The sequence below is a fragment of the Nicotiana tabacum genome, chromosome 19, assembly GCF_000715075.1.
Source record: "Nicotiana tabacum cultivar K326 chromosome 19, ASM71507v2, whole genome shotgun sequence".
In the NCBI taxonomy this organism is placed as follows: domain Eukaryota; kingdom Viridiplantae; phylum Streptophyta; class Magnoliopsida; order Solanales; family Solanaceae; genus Nicotiana; species Nicotiana tabacum.
The window spans coordinates 58,494,532-58,519,512 of record NC_134098.1 but is presented as its reverse complement, the minus strand read 5'-3'; the positions used below and the strand labels follow the sequence as shown (position 1 = coordinate 58,519,512).

The 24,981-nt window shown below is 40.7% G+C and overlaps 2 protein-coding genes across 2 annotated transcripts; both read right to left on the bottom strand.

Annotated features, from left to right (window-relative positions):
* Positions 1 to 15,364: 15,364 nt before the first annotated feature.
* Positions 15,365 to 16,789, bottom strand: LOC142173504 (uncharacterized). The gene is made up of 3 exons (XM_075239104.1): positions 16,448 to 16,789; positions 16,193 to 16,366; positions 15,365 to 16,093 (listed from the first exon to the last, which is right to left on the bottom strand). Exons 1-3 carry the CDS (start codon positions 16,787 to 16,789, stop codon positions 15,365 to 15,367), a joined length of 1,245 nt encoding a protein of 414 aa, XP_075095205.1.
* Positions 16,790 to 17,750: 961 nt separating this feature from the next.
* Positions 17,751 to 19,222, bottom strand: LOC142173503 (uncharacterized). The gene is made up of 3 exons (XM_075239103.1): positions 18,762 to 19,222; positions 18,395 to 18,656; positions 17,751 to 18,302 (listed from the first exon to the last, which is right to left on the bottom strand). Exons 1-3 carry the CDS (start codon positions 19,220 to 19,222, stop codon positions 17,751 to 17,753), a joined length of 1,275 nt encoding a protein of 424 aa, XP_075095204.1.
* Between the last annotated feature and the right edge of the window lie 5,759 nt (positions 19,223 to 24,981).

The following is a 24,981-nucleotide window of genomic DNA, read 5'->3' as shown; positions in this document are numbered from 1 at the left end:
TCGGGAAATCATCAATACCGTGGTCTTGACCTTGTCCTCCAAACCGTTTGCCTCTCTACAGCCCATTTTCGAAGTTGCTGCAGAGAAGGAGGAGAAAACGAAGAAGAAAAGGAGATCCCCCGACTCCTTGAACGCTCCTTCCGAGGTCAAGAAACGAAAAGGAATCATGCTCAGGGTCAGGAAGAGTATCAAAAAGACTTTAGATGCCCGGGTCCCGAGTTCTGAAGCTCTTCATCAGCTCAAGGATTTTCCTGAGAATGACGAAGACATGGAATTTATCGCCCACGAGGCAAATGACTTGGAAAACACCGATCAAGAGTTGGTGGCCCTTGTGGAGGATGCTCGTAAGGCCGAATCCTCATTAACTCGGGGATCCGAAGAAGAACACACGCTTGCTGCTTCGCAAGAAGCTGCTCTTTCGGTCTCGAGAAGGGTCTCTTCTGAAGGTGACACCGTTATCCATATCAATGAGTCACCACCTCAAATGAAGGCCACTCTCAATGACGTTCGGGCGACTGAGGAGAAATCGACCAAAATGTCCCAGGATGTGGACGATGCCATCAACTTATTTTTTGAGGGTGTGGACACTGGTATATTGGAAGACTATTCTATCTTTGGCCACCTGGAGATCCTGAAAAGGGTTTTGCAACCAGAATCAGGTGGGCCGAGTTCGAGCTCAAAGCTCGAGAATAGTTTCCCGCCCCGAGCGTAGACCCCGAGCGAAAGCAGATGGTCATATTCTCGTTATCGGTGGACACTAGTATGTTGTCCGGGCCAGTCGGAGTGGCCAACTATCTTCGTTCCTTGGTAAATGTAGATGAATAAATGAATATGAACGAGGTAGGAGGGCTAAGCCTTTTCAATGAGGCTCAGCAGGCGTTGAATTGGATATGTCCTTCTTCACTTTGTATTAACGAGTTCCTATTTCCCTAACTGTTTTTAACAATTTTATCTCTCCATAAATCAAGCCACGGTGCTTCATCACGAGAGCTTCCACTGATCTAGGATGAAGGTGCGTTATCTCAAATTCGAGCTCAAGGAACAAGTCCGGCAAATAGAGATGTACAAAGCTCTCTATGAGCAAAAGGATGAAGTCCTTAGGGATATGGCCGACCTCTCCGCTCTTCAGGCCAAACTGGAGAAGGCCTAGAAGGAGGCCTCGAAAGCCAAACAAGAGTATTCCCTTATGGTTGAGAAGGTAATAGTGCTAGAGATTGATAATGAGAGGCAAAACATCAATGCTAGCGCCGCAACCTCCCAGGTCCAGGAAAGGATAACTCTGATCGACCAGCTCAGGACCGAGATGAATTGGGTCAAGACTTCAGCCGATGATCTAAGAGGCAAAATGGATCACCTAGCATCAGAGCGGGATGCCACCAAAGAGCATTTGGCATCGACCAAAGTGCAGTTTCGAGTAATGAAAGACAAGGCCGAAAAAATGGTATCGGCTGAACGAGGAGCTCCAGGAAAAACTTGAATCGTCCATTGCAGAGCGCGACACCCTTGGCCAAGAGTATACTATGTTGAAGTCCAAATTGTAAGTGGCTTTGAATGAGATCTCGGATGCCCGGGATATGTTATCCCAGTATAAGGATGACGTCGAGATAGCCGAATACCGGATTATAATGAAGACAGAGTATGTGAAGTGTCTAGCTCGGAGGGAGGCTCTCAAGGAGATCCAAGCTGGAGGGGGGGGGTCGACGTAGCGTCCAAGATTGAATAGGCCAAGAGGTTCGAAGATGAGGCCAAAGCAAACTGAGGGATCAAATATCGAGTTGGGCTCTGATGAAGATTAGGGAAGGAATGCCTTAGTTTTATATTATTTTTGTTTTTCTGTACTCGTAAAATTTGTACTTTGGGGCCTTTTTTAATACCTTTGTAAATATGTTTTGGTAAATATATGAAATTACCCTTCGTCTATACATTGTGTCCTTTAATTTTTCCGCATTTGCTTTTTTTGCTTTGGACTTGTATAACTCGTGTCTCGGATTCACTATGACTAATATATCATCGTTTCCTTAGTATAAATTTTGTCATCGCTCAAATTGTTTGACTTCCAAAGCCCGAATAAGACCTGGGCCAAATAACGGCTCCGAGTTGCTTTGACTTTGGAGGATCTGACAAAAATAAAACCAGGTCATAACTTCGGGTATTCAAATGATTTATCCGGATATAGTCTTTATAGACTCAAAATATGTAAGGACCTTACTTTTTATATTTACGAACTCAGACATCTCCGAGCCATTTGTACATTGAGGTCAGAGCTTCAACGGCTTCGGACCTTTAGTTGGCCGTAACCTTTTGTATTTAGGCCCTGCCTTGTAGGCTTGATGTCCTTGGGATTTTTGTAACCTGATTTTCTTGTTCTTATTGTTAGACGGTAGTCCCTGGTTTAGGGCGAACCGTAGGCTCATGGGTCTTTAAATGATTGGGCATAGTCTCGTGGAGTTTTACTGCCTTTGGGGTTTCATGCCCCTGGTTAATAATGGCCCGTGGGCTTATAAGGTTTTGAACCCAATATTTATTCTAAGTGTTATAATGCTAACAGTACTCGTGTAATCGTGAACTGATGAAGTATAGAAGGTAAACTTCTCACTTTATTACTTTGAATGTAATGTAAATAGTCGATGATACAAAAATTATCCACCGTGGAAAAAATATCGGGACATGATTCATTTGATCTCTTGACCTTACAATAAATCCTATTATTCATTCCATTGCTTCGATTGTCAAATAAAATTGTCTTCGAAATTTTTGAACTCAGATTTTCGAATCTTTATTTGGGACATGATATTCCCCAAGTACATGAGGCCGAAATTTGAAGGCTCGAGTACTATTGATCCGATGCGGGAAGACCCCAATCCCAAGTCCTTAACTGGTCTTCAAAACTAAAGTAGCACACTTCATGTTACCACATTAAAAACCTTATCGTAAAACCCACTTAGGGAAAAAACTGGTCGAAGGGAAGAAGAGTGCAACGCATGCTTTCAGATCTAATTCTCGGACTTGACTTCGATTAAGTACCTGCACGGGTTAGTTTGAAGGATAATAAACCTCAAAGAAAATTGGGTATTCATACCTTAGCAGTAGTACCTCTTTAAGTGTGCCACGTTCCAGTTATTTTGCAGATGTATGCCACTTTCGGACTCAAGCTGGTACGAGCCCTTTACGATTATACCTGTGACTCTGTATGGTCCTTCCTAATTTGGGCCTAGTTTCCCATCATTCGGGTTCTTGGTATGCGGTATGAATTTTCTCAAGACCAAGTCTCTGACTCAAAAGTGTCAAAAGTTTGCCCTTTGGTTATCTATCTTCCTATCTGTTGCTTTTGAGCTGCTAACCGGACCAGGGCAGCTTCTTGCCGCTCATTAGCTAAATCCAAAATTATGTTCATGGCCTTTTCGTTTAATGTTTCTGAAGTGTATTAGAACCTCAAGCTCGGTTCCTCTACTTTTACTAGAATCAAAGCCTCTGCCCCGTAGATTAGGGAAAACGGTGTTTCACTAGTACTCGACCTAGAGGTTGTTGGATACACCAGAGGACCTCGGGCAGAATTTCTTTCCACTTTCATTTTGAATCGGTCAATATTTTCTTCAAGTTCTACAGTATGGTCTTGTTTGTTGACTCTGCTTGACCATTCGTGCTCGGGTAATAAGGGGTCGATAAAATCTTTTTGATTTTGTGATCTTCGAAGAACTTATTGACCTTGTTGCTGATGAATTGTCTCCCATTGTCACATGTAATTTCGGTTGGTATACCAAACTGGAAGATTATATTATCCCAGATGAAGTCGATAACCCCCTTCTCTCTAACTTTCTCAAAAACCTGTGCTTCAACCCACTTAGAGAAGTAATCATTCATAAGCAAAATGTACTGAACCTTACTCGGTGCCCATGTTACAGGACCTACGATATCCATTCCCCACTTTATGAATAACCTAGGGGAAAGGGCCGGGTGGAGCAGCTCCCCCGGCTAATAGATCATCGGGGCATGCCTCTAACATTTGTCATACTTTTGAAAGAAATCTTTTGCATCCTTTTCCATTTCGTTCCAATAATACCCGACCGTGATCAGTTTCCGGACCAACGATTTCTCTCTCGAACGATTTTCGTAAGTCCTGTCGTGAACTTCCCTCATCACATAATCGATCTCCCCGGGCCCAAACATCTTGCTAATAGCCCAAAAAATGATATCCGGTACAGTTGGCCTTCAACCAAGCAAAACCTGTCAGCTTTAGTTTGAAGGGCCCTTGATTCTTTAGGATCCGATGGTAGTTTCCCCTTCTGAAGGTAGTCCACGTATTTTTTCTACCAATACAAAGTCAAACTTGCTGAGTTTACCCCGGCATGAATGACCTCTATGACCGAGATCATCAATTGCACTACCCTTCCGGAGTTGAATTTTTTAGAGTCTACTGTTGATCCTAAATTAGCCAATGCATCGGCCTCACTGTTTTGATCTCGAGGCACGTGCTATAGCATCCGTTCTTTGAATCGATGTAATGCTACTTGTAATTTCTCTAAGTACCTCCGCATCCGGTCTTGTTTGACTTCGAATGTTCCATTGAACTGGTTAACAACGAGGGGGGAATCACACTTGGCTTCGATAACCTCAACCCCCAAGCTTTTAGCCAATTCTAGACTTGCAATCATAGCCTCATATTCGGCTTCATTGTTAGTCAATTTCACAATTCTAATTGATTGCCTTATTTTGTTATTGGTGGGAGGTTTCAGCATGATACCCAACCCAGACCCTTTCGCGTTGGAGGCACCATCCGTGAATAGGGTCCAAACCCCGAGCTAGTCCCTGAGGCGAGTAATAATTCTTTATCGGCCTCTAGGATCATACAAGTTTGAAATCAGCTATGAAGTCTGCCAATATCTGGGACTTTATAGCTGTTCGGGGGTTGTATTCGATATCATACCCGCTAATCTCTATGGCTCACTTTGCTAGCCAGCCTGAGAGTTCGGGTTTATGCATGACATTCTCTAATGGATACAAGGTGACGACACATATAAGATGACATTGAAAATATGGTTTTAGTTTCCAAGATGCACTTAGCAAAGAAAGAGCCAATTTTTCTAGGTGTAGATACCTCGTTTCGGCATTACCTAAGGTTATACTAACATAATATATAGGGAATTGCATACTTTCTTCTTCCCGAACCAGGACACTACTTACTGCTATCTCGGACACTGCCAAGTAAAGGTGTATCTGCTCGTTCTCCTTAGGGGTGTGCAACAAGGGAGGGCTTGATAAGTATTGTTTGAGTTCTTCCAATTCTTTTTGGCACTCTAGGGTCTAGGCGAAGTTTCTCTTTTTCTTTAGTAACGAGAAAAATCGGTGACTCTTATCCAACGACCTAGAAATGAATCAGCCCAATACGGCTATTCGCCCGGTCAGCCTTTATACTGCATTGGCATCATTAACCACGGTGATATCTCTATTCCTTAGTTAGATACTATGAAACCGAGGAACTTTCCTAAAGCGACTCTGAAGGCACACTTCTCTGGGTTCAACTTCATATTGCATTCCCTTAGTATGCCGAAAGTTTCCTGCAAATGCCTCAAATGGTCCTCGGCTCACAGGGACTTAACTAACATGTCATTAATATAAACCTCCATTATTTTCCCTATTTGTTCCCCGAACATCCGGTTAACTAGGCGTTGGTATATGGCACCATTATTTTTTAAACCAAAGGGCATCATATTATTACAATAAGTGACGAACCTAGTTATAAAAGAAGTTTTCTCTTGGTCCTCCGAGTCTATCCGTATTTGGTTGTACCCGGAATAGGCATCGAGAAAGCTCAGTGTCTCGTGCCCTGCCATTGCATCGATCATTCGGTCGATGTTAGTCAAAGGAAATGAGTCCTTTGTGCATTCTTTATTTAGATCCTTGTAATCTACACACATTCTAAACTTATTTTCCTTTTTAGGTACGACCACTACATTAGTTAACCAATCAGAGTATTTGACTTCCTCAATGGAACCTATTTTTAAAAGTTTAGATACCTCATCCATGATGAATGCGTGTTAAACCTTGGACTATGGCATCCTCTTCCTTTTAACTGGATGGAAGCTCGGATCCAAACTCACTTTGTGAGTTGTTATCTCTGGTGAAATTCCTGTCATATCTAAGTGGGATCAGGCAAAACAATCAGCATTGGCTTTAAGAAAATCAATGAGTTTTTTCTTGAGCTTGGGGGTTAGACTCGTTCTCTGGTATACCTTTCTATCAGGCAGATGCTCGAATAGTAGGACTTGTTCCAGTTCCTCGATTGTTGACTTGGTTGCGTCGGCGTCATCAGGTGCCACAAAGGATCTCGGGACTCCGAATTCTCTTCCTCATTTGTTAACCATTCCTCCTATTTTTCTGGCTCAGTCAGGGCCGAGACCTATGATTTCTATTTGGTGTCTTTCTATCCGAATGGTCCCCTATCGTTTGGCGTCGTGATTACAGGTACCATGATTATTTTCTCAACAACAAACATCTCCTTTGCAGCTGGTTGTTCTCCGTGAACCGTTTTGATTCCATTTGGGGTTGGAAACTTCAACACTTGATGCAAGGTCGATGGCACTGCCCTCATGCTATGAACCCACTGTCTTTTAAACAAGGCGTTGTACCTCAGGTCCCTTCGATCACATAGAACTTTGCTTGTTTAGTGATTCCGGTCGTATTGACCGGTTAGGTGATTTTTCCTTTTGTTGTCTCTTATGCCATATTGAATTCGTTCAACACCCAGACTGCTACCATGATCTGGTCCAATAACCCCAATTGCTCCACGACTCTCCATCGGATGATGTTGGCCGAGCTACCTGGATCAATTAACACGCGCGTAAGTTGGGATTTATTAATAAGTATAGATATTACCAGTGTATCATTGTGAGGTTGAATGATGCCCCCAGCATCCTCGTCACTAAATGAGACAGAGCTTTCCTACACATAAGCCCGAGTTCATTTTTCCCTTGTGATGAAGGCTTTAATGCGCTTCATCATCGGCCCTTGGGGAACATATACCCCTCCGATAATCATATTAATCACATGCCACGGTTCTTCCTTCTCGACCTACTTGTTAGCTTCCCTATTCCTGAAATGATATTTGGCCCGCTTGCTTAGGAATTCCCGAAAGTGCCCAGTATTGAACAAGCGAGCCACTTCTTCCCTTAACTATCGACAATCCTCAGTCCTATGACAGTGAGTACCGTGATACTTGCATAGCAAATTGTGATCCCTTTGTGCTAAATCGGACTGAAGCGGACTCGTCCATTTGGTCTCTTTGATATTTCTGATGGATGACACCAACTCCATTATGCTGACGTTGAGGTTATACTCCGATAACTTTGCGTAAGAAGAATGATCTATGGACCTTCCCAATTCAGTCCTAGGTTCCCTTCATTCGGGTTCCGGGTGTTCAGTGTCACATTTCTTAACACCAAGTCTCCGATATTGAAGTGTCAGAGGTAGGCTCTTCGGTTATAATACCTTTCGATCCGTTGTACTTGGGTGGCCAACCGAACGAGGGCGGCCTCGCGCCTCTCGTCCAACAGGTTCAGGCTCATTTGATTCTTCAGTCGCATATCGGAACCTGAAACTCGGTTCTCCTACCTCAACCGATATTAGAGCTTCGGTGTCGTAGACCAACGAGAATGGGGTGGACCCCGTACTAGATTTTGAGGTCGTATGGTATGCCCACAGGATTTCGGGCAAAATTTCCTCCCATTTTCCTTTTGCGTTGGTCTGTCGCTTCTTAAGGTTTTGGGGTATGGTCTGTTTGTAGACTTTGTCTACCCGTTCCCACTAGGGTGATGAAAAGATCCTTTTGATATTATGGTCCTCGAAAAATTTGCTCACCTTATTGCCGATGAACTGCTTCCCGTTGTCACATACGATCTCGGCCGGCATTCCGAACCGACATATCATGCGGTCCCAAATAAAATCAATAACTTCTTTCTCCCTGACTATCTGAAACGCCTAAGCTTTAACACATTTAGAAAAATAGTTAGTCATAAATAATATAAATTGAGCCTTACCAGGTGCCCATGGCAGGGGACCGACTATGTCCATTCCCCATTTTATTAATGGCCAAGGTGACAAGACTGAATGCAGCAACTTTCGAGGCTGGCGGATCATCGGTGCGTGCCTATGATAGCCATTTCATCTCCGTACGAACTCCTTAGAATATTTCTCCATATCGATCCAGTAATAGTCGGCTCTGATTATTTTACGAACCAATGATTCGGCCCCTGAGTGGTTTCCGTAGGTACCTTCGTGAACTTATCTCAAAACGTATTCGGTGTTTCCCAGCCCCAGATATATGAAGTGTGGGCCATGGAATGTTCTTCTGAATAGGATGTTATTTTCTGACATGCTGAACCTGGCCGCCTTCGTGCGCAGAGCTCTTGATTCTTTAGGATCCGAGGGTAGCTTCCTGGTCTTCAGGTAATCTATATACTTGTTTTTCCAGTCCCAGCTTAAGTTTGTCAAGTTTATCTCGGTGTGTCCTTCTTCCACTATCGATTTTATGAGTTATACAACCGTTCCCGAGTTGAACTCATTGTCATCAACAAATGACTATAAGTTAGCTAGAGCATCGGCTTCGCTGTTTTGATCCCGGGGTACATGTTGCAGGGTCCACTCCTTGAATCGATGTAGCGTTACCTGTTGTTTATCCAAGTATCTTCACATTCATTCCTCTTTTACTTCGAGCGTCCCATTGACTTGATTCACCACAAGGAGGGAATCGCATTTAGCTTCGATCACTTCGGCTCCCAGGCTGTTAGCCAATTTGAGACCTGCAATCATGGCCTCATACTCGACCTTATTGTTAGTCAGTTTTATAGTTCTAATGGATTGCCTAACTACGTTACCCGAGGGTGGCTTTAACATGATACCAAGCCCGTACCCTTTTTCGTTCGAGGCACCATCCGTAAAGAGGGTCCAGATCCCCGAGAAAGTCCTCGAGTTCAACAACAATTCCCTTTCGACTTCGGGTATTAGGGTCGGCGTGAAGTCGACCATGAAGTCTGCCAGAATTTGGGATTTGATGAAGGTTTGGGGTCGATATTCGATATCGTACCCGCTTACTTCGACGATCCATTTGGCCAATCATCCTGAGAGCTCGGGTTTATGCATTATGTTTCTTAACGGGTAGGTAGTTACGACACATATGAGATGGCATTGAAAATACGGCTTTAACTTCCGAGAGGCGCTTAGTAAAGCAAGCACCAACTTCTCCAGGTGAGGATACCTAGTTTCAGCCACGCCAGAGTCCTGCTAACATAATAGATAGGACATTACATACCTTCCTCTTCCTGGACTAGGACCCTACTTACCGCTATCTCGGATACCTCTAAGTACAGGTACAACTGCTCGTCGACCTTCGGAGTATGAAGAAAAGATGGGCTCGAAAGGTACCGCTTGAGTTCTTCCAAATCTTGTTGGCACTTCAGAGTCCACGAAAAGTTATTCTTATTCTTTAATAAGAAGAAGAACCAATGTATCTTATCGGAGGACCTTGAAATGAACCGGCCCAAGGTGGTCATGCGCCCGGTTAGCCTCTAAACGGCCTTGACATTGTCCACGACGATGATGTCTTCTATGGACTTGATCTTGTCGGGATTGATTTCGATTCCCCGGTTGGACACCATAAATCTGAGAAACTTTCCGGATCCGACCCTGAATGCGCACTTCTCCAGGTTCAGCTTCATATTATATTTCTTTAGTATATTGAAGGTTTCCTGCAAATGTTCTAAATGGTCCTCTACTCGCAAGGACTTTACTAATATGTCATCAATGTAAACCTCCATTGATTTTCCTATTTGTTCTTCGAACATCCGGTTTACTAGGCATTAGTAAGTGGCACTGGTGTTCTTTAATCCGAACCACATTACATTATAATAATAGGTGTCGTATTTAGTGATGAAAGAAGTTTTTTCCTGATCATCCAGGTCCATCCAGATTTGGCTGTACCCGGAATAGGCATCGATAAAGCTGAGGATCTCATGGCCGGCCATTGCATCGATCATGCGATCGATGTTGTAAGAGGATCTTGGGGCATGTCTTGTTCAGGTCTTTGTAGTCTACACACATTCTTAATTTATTTCCCTTTTTAGGGAATACTACTATGCTTGCTAATCAATCCGGGCATTTAACTTCCCGAATGGAACCTATTTTAAGGAGTTTAGATACAGCGTCTTTGATGAATGCATGTTTGACTTTAGACTGAGGCCTCCTCTTCTACTTAACTGGGTGAAACTTCGGATCCAAGCTCAACTTGTGAGTAGTTATTTCCGGCGGTATCCCTGTCATGTCAAGATGGGACCAAGCGAAATAATCTATGTTAGCTATAAGGAATTCAATGAGTTTTTCTTAAGCTCGGGACTTAATCACGTGCCCAGGTATACCTTCCGATCGGGCAGGTGCTCGATCAATATGTCCTGCTCCAGCTCCTCGACTGTTGCCTTGGTGGCATCAGAACTATCAGGGGCTATGAAAGACGTGGGAACTTCATAGTTGTCATTCTCACCCGTCCCCTACTTTTCTAGTTCGGTCGGGGCCGGTGTCGATGATTGATATTTAATTTCTTCCTTGGTGACCGAATTCATGTTCTTTGAGGTCGAGAGTGTGGATATCGGGATCACCTCATCGATCGCGAACATCTCTTTTGCGGCCGGTTGCTCTCCGCAAATTGTTTTAATTCCTCCTGGTGTGGGGAATTTCAACGCCTGCTGTAATGTCGAGGTTACTTCCCTCATGTTGTGAATCCATGGCCTGCCAAATAGAGCATTGTATCTCATATCTCCTTTGATCACGTAGAGCATTGTTTCCTGAATAGTTCCGGTGGTGTTTATTGGCAGGATTATCTCCCCTTTAGTGGTCTCACATGCCATGTTAAAACCGTTTAAAACTCGGGCTGCAGGCACAATTTGGTCTTGTAGACCCAGCCGTTCCATGACCCTCGATACGATGATATTGGCCGAGCTACCTGGATCAATTAGCACACGCTTAACTCTAGATTTGTTTATGAGTACAAATATTACCAGTGCATCATTGTGTGGTTGCATGATGCCTTCAACATTCTCATCGTTGAAAGATATGGTTCCATCCGGTACATAATCTCGAGTCCGTTTTTCTATTGTAATGGACCCTTTAGTGCGCTTTAACATCGACCCCTGGGGGACGTCGACCCCACCAATGATCATATTAATGACGTGTTGAGGTTCATCTTGCTTGATCTTCTTGTTGGAGTCCTTATTCCTGAAGTGATTTTTGGCTCGATAACTCAGAAACTCTCGGAGATGTCCATTGTTGAATAACTGGGCTACTTCCTCTCTCAGTTGTCGGCAATCTTCGGTTCTGTGGCCGTGAGTGACATGATACTTACACATTAGGTTGGGGTCCCTTTGGAGAGGATCAGATTGCAATGGTCGAGGCCACTTAGTATCTTTGATACATCCGATGGCTAATACGATGGCAGAAGCGTCGACGTTGAAGTTGTACTCCGATAACCTTGGTGCTTCCTTAGACCCGATGGGTCTGTCAAAACCTCTTTTTGCTCATGAGTCCCCGGTTATTCTGACCTCTGTCGCTCCTTCTTTTACTTCTCATAATGTTGCAACTGTACCCATTACCACTTCGATCTCTATTGTATGGTTGATACCGGTCTCTATTAGATCTTGGTTCACGATCAATGACTCTTTTGGATCTGTCACCAGTTCTGACGGGGTAAACGGACCCGGAAGGGGCCCCGAGGTGATCGTCTTCGACAATGATTTTTGATTGGTACCGGTTATGAATGTCGGCCCAAGTTACTTTCTGGTATTCTATTAGATATTTCTTCAACTGTTGTGTAGCCAATGAGCTTCGGGGATTAAGTCCTTGGGTGAAGGCCTGAACGACCCAATCATCTGTGACCGAAGGCAGGTCCATCCGTTCAATTTGAAACCTCGATACGAATTCCCTGGGCATCACGTTATCTCTTTGCTTTACATTGAAAAGGTCTGATTTCCTAGTTTCGACTATGATGGCCCCGAAGTGGGCTTTTATAAATGTATATGCAAGCATAGAAAATGAGTCAATAGCACTACGGGGTAAATTGTGATACAATATCATAGCTCCTTTCGACAAGGTCTCTCCGAACCTTTTTAATAGAACGGATTCAATTTCATCATCTTTCAAGTCATTTCCTTTGATGACGCATGTATAAGAGGTCACATATTCGTTAGGATCAGTTGTCATATTATACTTTGAAATTTCGGGCTTACAAAACTTCTTTGGGATCGGCTTCGGAGCTGCGCTCAGAGGGAAAAGCTTTAGGAAAATGTTTTTGGAATCCAGGCCTTTTAGTATCGGTGGTGCTCCCGAGATTTGGTAAACCCTAGAGTTATATGTCTCCACCTTTTTTTCGTTAGCTTGGATTTGTTTTTTCCCGATTTCACCCCTTTTGTCAGTTCCTCAAGCATCTTTTTTTATCTCGGGTTGGTCCCAGGTTTTGCTTCACCCGGCCTTTCTGTGGCAGGTTCATTTCTGCTGGCGTTTTCCCGGAACGATTAGGGCTCAACTCTGCTGGGGGCTCGGCTCTGGTTCTGCAACTGGGCTATCGCTGCATGTTGAGCCTGTAACAGTTCGAAGATCACGCGCAAGTTGATCCTGTCACCTTTGCCGTCGTGTGTACTCTGAGTTATCGATCGGGCTCCCCCGCGAATGCTGTCTTCGGGATCAGTAGGCAAGTTTGCTTCGCTAGCCAAGTGTGAGCTAGCATCGATCAGATCAGCGACTAGGACTCCGTCGGGGTCAGCAGGGGGCACCTCGTTGCTGGGTACCACGTTGTTGTTTTCGCCATGGTGGCTGGACTCAGCATTCACATTCAGATGGGCAGATTGGGAGTTCGACATTTTTAATCTGACTTGAAATTAAAAGCTCAAAGAACAAGTGTAAAATAAAGTGTGTTATGAAAATTTATATCAAATTGCCACTATTATCCTTAGCCCCATGGTGGGCGACAAACGTACCCTCAAAAATATATAACAATTAAATTTGAATGTGATTTTAAGGGTACGCAGATTAATTCAATACAAACGATAAATTACGTTAGATTAAACAAATAAAGGATATAATAGACTGTCAAATCACTTAATAAGGGTTATTCCGGACTCAATAGACACCTTAATGAGATGCGTGCCCTCGATTCCGGACTCACAATAATGAAGCACTGATGAACAAGAGTAAGAACTATGAATAACAGAGAAAATATGAGTATATTACCTTGATATGCGTGTTACAGTGTGGTTAATAAATAATTAGACCGCCCTTTATATAGTAGGAGAGTTTTACCCTAAGTATAATTCTATAAAAGGTAAAAAATCTTATGTTTAGCTTAATCACCAGTTCTCTACCGGTACGTGCCGAGATCCACGCCGTGATATCCGGATGGTCACGGATATCACGACCTTTTGTTGGTCATGCTCGATTATCTGGTAGTGCTCTCTGAGGCCTTTGGGATTCGAATCGAACTCGGGGTGATGCCCCCAATATTCCCGAGGCCGGGCATTTTTTCCGGACGCCGGCTCGAGGGGCTCCTTGTCTCGATTCTGGTTCTTTGCCGTCACGCTCTTGCTCCGTTTGCTTCATCGGAAGCCGAAGCGTCTCATGGACTCGGTTTCACCCGTACAATGTTCTTTCCAAATTTGTTGATATACAAATTTGTTCAATCAAAAAGCTCTTTATGGGAAGATTGTTTCTCGATAGACATTTCATCAAAAGAGATTGTTCCTTTTTGCTCGCTACACCTTGTTTTAGTAATATCAATCTTCCAACTTTACGTTCGGATTTTATTTAGGACAAATTTTATTAAATACCCATGTAATACGACTCAAGTATAGATACACCTTGTATTTTAGAATTAAACAGCTAGATCCCTTATACTATGATAATATATACAAAGATAATAAATAAAATGAGAGATTCATGTATGATACAATATTTAATAGTTTTAAATAATACTAATATCTTCCATGTTTAAAGTGCAACGAAGTTATTATTGAAACTTAACTAGTATATTTTATTACTCCAGCACTATCTTGCCATTTTCTATTTAAGAGGTGTGAAAGATACATATTTTAATAAATATTTATTCTATTTTTTAATCAAAGTAAAATTTTCAATAAAAATATTTATTCTCTTAAATCTCTTCACATTAATTACATTGAAACTTTTAATCTGTAATATTAATTTGTCGTTGTAATATACTTATTACATAGTTACATATATACCTCATGTTTTCTTCACGTTAATTACATTGAAACTTTTTACCTGTAATTTTAATTTGTCCTTCTAATATACTTATTACATAGTTACATATATACCTCATGCTTTTTAAAACTAAACACTTAACACTTAGTTATATTAAAATATTATTCAAGCTAATATATTTGTGTTAGGAATTTCATAGTATAGAGGTTTTTAAGTGTTTGATTATACTACAATAGGAGTATCTACATTTGAGTCATATTATATTATAGGGGTTTTGTAATTTATTTTTTAATCTATACACACAAATAGTATAAAAATGTTTATACAAGCTATGTCTTTTTTAAGCAAATATGCCACTCGGCTTGATACCTTGTGGTGAATATATTAATAATAATCCAAAATAGGAATCCAGTTAATACAATGTATATAAAAATGCAAATGAAAGTAGGAAAAAACAATGTAATTTAGCTATTACAAAAGTTTGACTTGAACATGTTCCAGCCGAAGGTGCTGTTTGTATCCTTTAGCTAATTTCAAAACCTCAGTGTAGCACCTCAAACGCTCTCACCAGGCACCATATTTTGCGTACCAAAAGGATTATGCCAACTTGAATCGCTAACGTACACCTCCAATTATTGTTGTTGTCCAAACTTATGATGGGGTGTGCAAACACTTTGAGACCTTTGTCTTTCCAATTGTTGTGACTAGTCGACTGGTAGATTAGATTGCCCACGATCCTTATCCCACAATAACTTGTCCATTTTCGATTGAAAATGAGAAATCCAGCAGAAGACAATCAGTTGCACTAAACACTTGATCCATAAACCAGAACAAATGTTACAGTTTCTTCCCGTGTGGTGCTATACATTTTCCAGAATAAGCATTATACAATGCTAATACCATTGGTAGGTGATACATCACCATACATTCAATAACATGTCCAAAGCTTTCCATCTTAATCAGTGTAATAAAGCTGCCAAGACCATTGTTGTTACACCAGTAATGCAAGCTTGAGGATGAATAATTGATGAGTAACTGGAAGGACTAACTTGTGTTTGATATCTTGGAGAAGCCATTGTATTTAACATTAGTACACAGATGTACTGATTCATTAATCTGAATCTCTCCTTTTTGCAATCCTAACCCTTAGGTTAGGAATTTGTAGCTTGTCAAGATTTACTATTCTCTTCCCTGTACTGGGCAGTTTAGAGAAAGAGAGGAATTGATTTGTAGCTGCACCAGAAAATACTATATTAGCTATAAAATCTGCGAGAGTATTGCCTTCTCTGAATATATATTGAAGGATCACATTGAAATAATTTTTTATCTCCTTAATTTTCTGGACTTCTGCACTTATACACCAGGGTGAGTCCCATTCCCCTTCTATGTCTTTCTTCAAAGTCAATGAGCCAGACTCCAATATCAGTGGGTGCTTCTCGTGTGTAACACAGTATTCTAGTCCCTGGAGTATTGCTTGTGCTTCAACTACAACATTTGTGGTCACACCTGTGTCGATTGACTTTGCATACACTAGATCTCTAGCCTCATCTCTAACACAAAATCCAATTGAGCTAGGCCCTGGGTTTCCTTTCGAGGCTCTATTAGTGTTACACTTATACCAGCCTGCATATAGAGGTGGCCAATTAACTCTCTTGGTGATCAGTATTGGCTTGTATGCTCCAAAGAATTGGATCACATTTGCCCACAAAGCAAGTATGTTTGTTAGCCATGGATACCTTATCTTTGCCAAGTAATGAAGTGTCTTGTTGACTTCATGTATGACTCTATTTGTTGAGATTGTTCCTCCATACTTTCCTGTGTTTCTCCTTTTCCACAGTTCCTATGTAATGATAGCTGGTGTTGCTTGAAACAAAGGTTGCAATTTTGGGCAATATTTTGCATTCCACCATGCTCGTACAACTTGCTTCACTTGTATTACTGGTTCAGTAATGCCTGCAGCTGCCATAAACTGTTTCCATACCTTTGTTGTTGTGTTGCTTGTCAGAAAAATATCTTCATATGTCTCTTCCTGGGGATGTTGACAGTACCAACATCTGGAAACACATATGTATCCCTGTTTCCTTCTTAAGTCATCAGTTGACAGTTTGTGTCTCTACAATCTCCATAAAAAGAATGAGATCTTGAATGGTAGTCTTTTTGTCCACATTTTTCTGAATTCTTGATTTGGATTTACTCGATGCCTCAGGATTTGCCAAGAACTATTGATAGTAAACTTACCTGATGAAGTTGGCATCCAATATGGTTTATCCCACCGCTCCCTTCTACTGTCATAATGGATCTTTTTTATATGTTCAACAACGTCTTTTGGGAAATTCTGGTCAATTAGTGTGCCATTCCATTCTCTTCCTTGCCTCGGTTCTGCCACCTCTTGTAATTTCTCCTCAATACTGAAGTCTGGAGGTAGGACATGATAGAGAGCTCCCAGCCCAGTCCAATTTTCATGCCATATGTTTATTGTGCCACTTTTTATCTCCCATAGTATCTCATGCTCTACTTGTTCCCTTGCATTCAACATCTGTTTTCACACATGGGATCCTTTTTTGCAATTCAGTAGGTATCTCTTTTTTGTAGTACTTATTCCACATGTAGTATGACCACAAAGTCTTTGCAGTCCTAAATCTTCACCACAGCTTCGCAAATAATGACTTTGATATATCATTCAATGATCTAAAGCCAAGGCCTCCTTCTTCTTCATGAGTACATAGCTTCTGCCAACTTGCCCAGTGTCTGCTCCTCCCTTCTTCCTTGGTGCTCCAAAAGAATCTGGCAAATATTTTGTGTAGGTATTTCAGAATGTTTTGAGGTGGATCCAGTTCTGAGAGTAGGTACACTGGCATACTTTGCAGAACACTAGTGATTAGTGTTGCTTTTCATCAAGATGATAATTGCTTCCCTTTCCAATCATGTAGCTTAGCCTTCACCTTTTTGATAATATCTTGATAAATGTCTTTCCTTCTTCTAGTGTAGAAGATGGGGCACCCTAGATACATGAATGGAAACTGACCTCTTGTGAATCCTGTGATGTCTTCCACTTTCTGTATTAGATCATTAGCAGCATTTGCATGCATATGGTAAGAGCTCTTAGCCCTGTTGATTTGCTGAGCAGAGATCTATTCATAGCTGCTTAATACTGTCATGATCTTTGTCAAGGAGGATTGATGAGCTGATGCAAAAATTATGGTATCATCAACATATGCTAAGTGGTTTAGGTGTTCTGTCTACTTGGGCATACCAAATCCCCGAAATTATTCATCCTCAAATAATCTGTTCAGTGACCTAGAGAGCACCTCTGCAGACAATATGAATAGTGCTGGGGAGAGTGGATCTCCTTGCTTCACTCCCCTTGCTGATTTGAAGAATTCTGACGATTGTCCATTAACTAGTACTGAGTACCAATTGTTGGATAATAGGTTCTAGATCAGGGTGATGAAATGTTCTGCAAACCACATTTTTCTTAATTCCTGCATCAAATACTTCTATGATACTCTGTTATACGCCTTCGACATGTCAAGTTTAATCACCATATTAGCAGGTTTACCCCTCTTCTTTATGTTTGTGACTATTTCCTGTGTAAGAAGTATGTTTTCAAATATGCTTCTTTCTTTCACAAATCCAGATTGATTTGGAGAGATATACTCAGGTAAGAACTTTTCTAATCTGTTATGTAGACATCTGGATAGTACTTTGTTGACGAAATTACTCAAACTGATGGGTCTTGGGTCTGAAAATGATTCTGGTCTTTGTTTCTTTGGTAGCATAACCAAGTTTGTATGAGTGATGGATTTTGGTAATGCTGCCCCTCCAAAGAAATGTAATACCATGTTGTGAATGTCATTGCAGATGATCTCCCAACATTCTTGATAAAACATGCTAGTGAATTTATCGGGACCACTGGAACTATTTCCATTTAACCCAAAAACAGCTGCTTTAACCTCTTCTAACGTTGGATAGCTACATAACTCCAAGTTGTGATCCATAGATACCATAGCAGGAACATTGTTAAGCATTGAAAATTTTGTAGGGTTTCCCTGTTTTGAGAACTTATTTTGAAAGAATTCAACTGCGGCAATAGCAATTTGATCTTGGTCTTCTAGCCAATTCCCTGTTCCATCCTGGGTACATTTTTTTGTAACTTCTTCCTTTTTCCATTGACATGATTGTGGAAGAATCTCTTATTTCTATAACCCTCAGCAAACCAAGTCATTCCAAGTTTCTTCTTCCAGTACTGCTCTTCCAAACTTAGGTATTTCTTCAATTCTGATTGAGTTCTCTGAAGGATGATTATGTTCTCTATTATTGACTCCTCTTCAAATAACATTTCTTTAACCTTCACAATATCTTCTAGTATTTCTAATTGTTTGAATATGTCCCCAAAGGTCTGCCTACTCCATTGTGATAGTGTTGTATTTACTTTCTTCAGCTTGTGCTTGAACATCAAAAAGGGGTCTCCAATGAAATCTGCATGCCAGTTCTGTTTTACAACTTACATGAAGGTTTCATGCTTTGTCCAGAAATTCAAGAATCTGAATGGTCTAGCAAAGTTTGCAGCTTTTTTTCCTCCAGTCATCAGTAGTGGCGCATGATCTGATCCAGTTCGAATTAAGTGCTCAACTTCTATTATAGGAAGCATATTTTGAAATGGTAAATTCACAAATATCCTATCCAATATTTTGAATATAATGGCTACATTAGGCCTGCCATTCCACCAAGTGAATGGACTACCCTTGTATCCTTGATCCAATAATCCACATGAGTTTGTACAGAAGGAAAAATCATCATATTCTGGCGGATGTACTGATAAGCCCTCTATTTTCTCATCCTTATGTAATACCACATTGAAATCCCCTCCTACTAGCCAAGGTAACTCCATATTACTTGCCAAATAATACAGATTATCCCAGAGTTCCAATCTCTCCAGAGATGAGCATTTTGCATACACAAATATCATTATTAACAGTTGTTCAAGTTCTTGGTGTAATACCTTCACTATCACCTATTGTTATATATCTATGACCAATTCCTACTCCAGCACATCATCAAAGAATAACCATATCTTCCCATCTATATTTGGAAATGCACTATCCATATTTAGCCTTCGTTTGTACCTTTGAATATGACTTGCATTCTGGAAACGTTCCATTAATGCGATGACAAAGAATTTTTGCTCCCTTTGCATAGTAATCACCCTTGGAAAGTCCTGTTGAGTGTTGACACATCTGATATTCCAAATGAGTATTTTAATCACTATTTGGAGTGTGATGTTGCCCTCCTTGGCAGTATTCTGGTTGGTTTTTGTAGCTCTTTGTTCTGAATTTGCTTCTTTTACTTCTTGCCTCCTTTTGAATTAAATCTAGGGGATAGGTCAGCTTCTCTTGCCACTTGGTAGAAGTTTCCAGCATTTGATTCATTATCCTCTTCTTCTTCAAGTTTATGTTGCTCCAATAGAACCATGTTGAGTGACTAGGTCGTGCAGTGTCTATAATGGTGACTTTACTAGAGCATTTAGTTGCAATTGCATACCCTGTTCTGTGGCTGATGAACAAGATATCTGCAAATTTCCAAATTCCCTTGTAACAATCGCCCGATCCTCATTCACCTTCTCATATTGCATCAACACCCTATTAGTCTCATGTAATTGAGAGCCATCTCCCTCCAAGTCATGAAGCTGGTCACTATCATATTCATCACCGGAAACTAATTATTCGTCAGCCTGCATATACTTGTGTTCATCCTCCTCTAGCCCAGAAAGAGAAGAATTGTTCAATTGGCATTGTTCCACCATTGTTATAGTTGTTTCATTTTCGTTGGGGCCTTCTTCCTTAAGATTAGTTGTGGGTGACTCTTTTGCCATTGGTCTTATTGTCTCAAATTGAGATGAGTGTGCTTCTAGTGGTCCAACTCCCATTTCCTTGGTCCTTGTTGGTGGTGTTATTTGAGATCCATTCTCTGTTGCTACTGCTTCCTCTGATTTATTCAATGTTACTGCAGATGATAAAGGTTCATTATGTGTTTTAGTGATAGTCAATGCAGCTACTTCCCTTTGCCTTGTCAATTGCCTCATTTTCCTCAATCTACCATACTCTTATGATCTTCCTCCTGAGAATTGATAATCTGCCCCAGTTCAGTCTCTGTATTAACTATCCCAATGTTAGCAGGTCCTTCAGCCCTTTCCTGCAAAGCATGAGGCTCTTCAACTCTTCCTTCGACATCATCAATCTCCACCCTTTCTTGTGCCTTTTTGGGGTCCTCTAGTTGATTGGAAATCATATTTGTTGTCTGGGTGATCTCGGGTGGTTGGTTCTCATTAATTATATGCATTGGTTGATTGTTTTTCTGTTATTTGGTCTTGACATTAATACTATTGAAATTTGTCCTCTTTTGTGATTGCCACTTATCCTTGGAATGGTTATTCCTCACTTCTAGTTTGTATTGCTTGCTTCTATTTGTGTCCTTCTGTTACTTCCTTGCTTTGATCCTGTGTTACCTGCTGTTCCCTTTCAGTTTTTTCCTTGTCCTGCATTTGTACTATCTGATTCTATGGTTTTTTCATGTCTCTGCTCCCATAGTTGTCTGGGGGGGGGGGGTGTGTGTTTTGGGTGCAATCTAAACCTACTGCTTCAACTCCGTCCTTCTCTCTTTCTCTCCTCCTCTCTTCTTTTGATTGGACAATATTGATTTTCATGCCCCAAATATTTGCAATGTAGGAAAAATGTAGGCAAATCCTCATATTCTACTTCAAGCCATTGACCATCCCCATTCACATCTTGTTATTCATCAAATCCAAGCCAGACATGTTGTGGCCTCTATTTTGTCAAGTCAATCTGCACCCTAACTTTTGCAACACTACCCCTTGTCTTCTGCATTGATGCGGCATCAAGATGTAACACCTTACCTACTGGTGATAGCAGAACAGCGAGGACCTTCATATAGTATAGGTGCTAAGGTAGTTCTGGTACTATCACCCACGTAGGAACAATAGGCGAGTCTTAATTTGCTTTAAAATTAGGTGTCCATGCTTGTAGCTACATTCTCTGTCCCTGTATAAACATGAATTGCTTTGTCCAAATAGTGGTGTGATCATACTCATTTTCAAGGTCAATGTAGACTGTTCTAGCATTGAAATGAGCTATTTTGATTCCTCCTTTAAGTTCTGTCTATGCAATGAATCTCATCCTGATCTGTTCCATCCTAGGCATTGTTAACATACCTACGATAGTGTATTGACATCTGCTAGTGAAAGTGATCATGTAGTCTTTCCTTGTAAATATGACGACTGGTTATCCCTGCTTGGTTGTGATCTTTGGTGGGGTGAAGGTAATTGGGGTTGCCTCACCTTTTAGTTTAGCTCTTAATTTGATTGCTAAAGAATGTGTAACAGTGGGTGGTGGTGGTGTTGGATTGTTGGTAAGTTTTTTGATTTGTGAACTGGATTCTTTTGGACCTGTGTTCAGATTGGGATTAATTAGAGAGTTAGCTATTGCTGGTTTCTGATTTGGAGGAATATGCTAGTCAAAGTTGGATGATATCTTTGGGAGTCTCTTTATTAACTGGAAGGGTATGCACGACTTTGTTCTTGGCATTCTTTGCTGCATGCATTTGCACTTGTGCAACAGGACCATTATTTTGGTCGAAAATCTGAGCTTCTATAGCTGGGATTTGGGACATAGTGTCCTTACCCTGTAGTTCATTATCTCCTGCTATCTTGATAGCTGATCCTTTCTTTCTTTGTTTTCTGTTTGAATTACCTTGACGACTACTTTCAGCATCATGTTGGTAAGCATGTACATCAATTTTCTCCTTCAACTTGTTGCTAGGATTGACTGTGGCATTTCTTCGAATATCTGATATTTGCACATCTGCGACCAAACGAACTATGTGACTTTTGTGCATTTCATTTCCTTTCCCTACACTATTACTAGTTCTCTCTTGCATTGATGTGATGTTCTTCCCATCAATGTGTTCGTTGGGTAGATTCGCTATTTCAATACCTACCGATTGGCATTAACCTTGTTCTATTTGGGAAGTTTGACCTCCATTCCCATTCAGCTGGTGTGATTTAATTTGGTCATTGTTATCAGTTATTATAGTTCGAGCCTCCAAATCATTGTTGATATTTTGATATTATACTGGACACATATCTCCAGTCTATGGATCTGGTCGATTCAGTATTGAATCGGGTGAAATATTTGTTGGACTGTCCATGTGATTTGTCTCTACTATATCCCTACCTCCACTCTGCAAATCTGAGGCTACTAGGGAGATGTTTGCAATAGGAATTTGGTGGATTTGTTATTGTATATTGATTGGCATTTCTTGGTGGTTGTCCGAGGGTTTTCCACCACTGGTCGTCGAAGCGGCATTCTTGGGAAAGGCATTGTGTACTGTAGCAGTCAGTCACCTTGTACAGAGAGGTTTTTAGGGTTTCCTTGTGAGCTAGGTTTTTGTTTTGAGCTATGTTAACTTGTTGTAGTGGATACTTTATTTTATTTTTTAGGCTAACCTTAATTTTTATGCACGTTAGTTGACCTAACAGTGTAAAACCTCATCTACATTATTAGTATAAAGATATTAAACTATTTTATTTGCATAAAGGACATGCAAGATCAGAATTATAATACACCATCATAAACTTGATACACTAGATTGATTCTTCTTTGATGACAATAAGCAGTTGTGATGACCCAATCAGTTATTTTGTGTAATTGTGTCCCGTTTCCTCTTTTGATACTTCACACATATGTGTTTATGGTTTTATGACTTATGGGGTTGAATAGTTTCGTTGCGGGAAGATTTCGTATTGATTTGGACCCTTTGATTCTTGGCTTAGAAGACTAAGTTATTTATGTTGACCAATGGTTGACTTTTATGAAAACAACCCTAGAGCGATATTTTTGATAGCTCTGATAGCCTTGTATCGTGATTTCGGACTCGGGCGTATGCCCAGAATTGAATTTGGAAGTCTGTAGGTTGATTTGTGTTGTTTTGCCGAAATTTGGCAATTTGAAGTTGAAACGTTTGACCGTAGATTGAATTTTAGCTATCGAGTTCAAAATTTGATTTTTGGACTTGAAATAGGTTCATTATGTTATTTAGAACTTGTTTGCAAAATTTGGTACCATTTGGAGTTGATTTGATAGGATTCAGACGCTTAGTTGCAATTTTAGAAGTTCTTGAACTTTACTTTGAAATTCATGCGTTTTGGTGTCAGATTCGTAGTTCTAGATGTTATTTTTGTGTTTTGATCGCGAGAGTGAGTTCGTATGATATTTTGCGAGTTGGGTGGATGTTTGGTTTGGAGCCCCGAGGGATCAGATGAGTTTGGGACATGTTTCGGAATGGTTTCAACTGAAAATAGAATTGTTGGTGTGTTGGTGCTCTGTTATTGCAATTGCGAAAACCAGCCTCGCAATTGCAAAGGTGACGGAGGGGTGGTAAGATATTGCAAATGCGACTTCCCCTTCGCATTTGCAAACTCAGCAGGCTTGAGGGCAAGTTCGCAATTACGATCATCTGGTTGCATTTGCGATGGTGGCCAGCTTCGTAATTGCGAAGCCTTTGTCGCAATTGCGACTTTTGTTGAGGTTGTCAGGGTTGGAAAATGCGATCCTTGATTCGCAATTGCATGGGTTCGTATTTTGTCGCAAATGCGACATCTGCAGCTGGTCATAAGGGCTGGTAGTCAGGATTTTTCAATATATTATCTTATTTTAGAACCCTAGACTCGGTAGGAGGCGATTTGGAGAGGGAATTTTCATCTACAAACATTAGGTAAGTGATTCTAATTAATGGCTAACTGTATTTCATCAATATATCTTAGATTTAACATCAAAGTCATGTGAATGAAGGAGGAAAAATTGGGAAATTCGTCAAGTTTATGAAAAGAAAAATGAGAAATTGAGTTTTGAGAGTCGATTTAGACTCGGATTTTGAAACTAATCAAATATATAGATTCGTGAGGTTATGGATAGTTGAAACCTACCCTTGGACCTAGGTTTTGACCGGGCGGCCCCAAATTGACTTATGTTAACTTTTTAGAAAAAGTATAAAGATCATAACTTTATCTATTGTAATTGTTTTCCCTTCCATTGTGTGATGATATTAAATCAATTTCGGTTAGATTTGAGCCACGAGGACGAGATTTTTTTGGGAAAAGATATTTTCAAGGGTTGAATTGGCCTATTTAAGGTAAGTATTTTGCCTAACTTTGTGTGGGAGAACTACCCCTTTGGAAATGATTTGTTTGTGCTAATTGTGTTATGTGAAAGCTGTGTACGCAAGGTGACGAGTGGGTACACGGGCTATATTTGGTAATTGATCGGTTTCTGCTATTTAGACTCTTTTCATGCTTTTAATTGAATTGTCTTAATATGTCATATCTTTCATTGTTAATCCACCCTTTCATGTGCTAATCTATCCTTAATTTGACATTGTTAACACATTGTTTCACACGTTACTTGCTAAATGGCTCTTTTATACTTTTGTTGAGGTTATTGCCTTCCTTGTATTTTGTTACATATTTAAATTGTTGAATTACTTGTAATTGAAATATCTTATTGTTGAGTTTGCGGCGTTGAAGTTGAGAAAGTCATTATCCCGTTGAGGTGAAGTTTTTAATTGTTGATATATCTTTCTTGTTGAGCTATTCATATTTATTTTGTCATTGTTGAGATATCTTTCTCTATTCACTCTTATTTTGTTATTGTTGAG

What these genes read in the sequence shown, in the direction of transcription:
- LOC142173504 (XM_075239104.1), bottom strand. Translation starts at nt 16,789, where the DNA reads ATGTTGAATGCAAGGGAACAAGTAGAGCATGAGATACTATGGGAGATA. An exon ending in GGCAAATCCTGAGGCATCGA is followed by an intron (nt 16,367 to 16,447) that starts GTAAATCCAAAT and finishes TGGAGATTGTAG; the next exon opens with AGACACAAACTGTCAACTGA. An exon ending in CTGCAGGCATTACTGAACCA is followed by an intron (nt 16,094 to 16,192) that starts GTAATACAAGTG and finishes ATCATTACATAG; the next exon opens with GAACTGTGGAAAAGGAGAAA.
- LOC142173503 (XM_075239103.1), bottom strand. Translation starts at nt 19,222, where the DNA reads ATGATATTTGTGTATGCAAAATGCTCATCTCTGGAGAGATTGGAACTC. An exon ending in ACAAAGCATGAAACCTTCAT is followed by an intron (nt 18,657 to 18,761) that starts GTAAGTTGTAAA and finishes ACAATGGAGTAG; the next exon opens with GCAGACCTTTGGGGACATAT. An exon ending in GGAAGAAGTTACAAAAAAAT is followed by an intron (nt 18,303 to 18,394) that starts GTACCCAGGATG and finishes TTCTCAAAACAG; the next exon opens with GGAAACCCTACAAAATTTTC.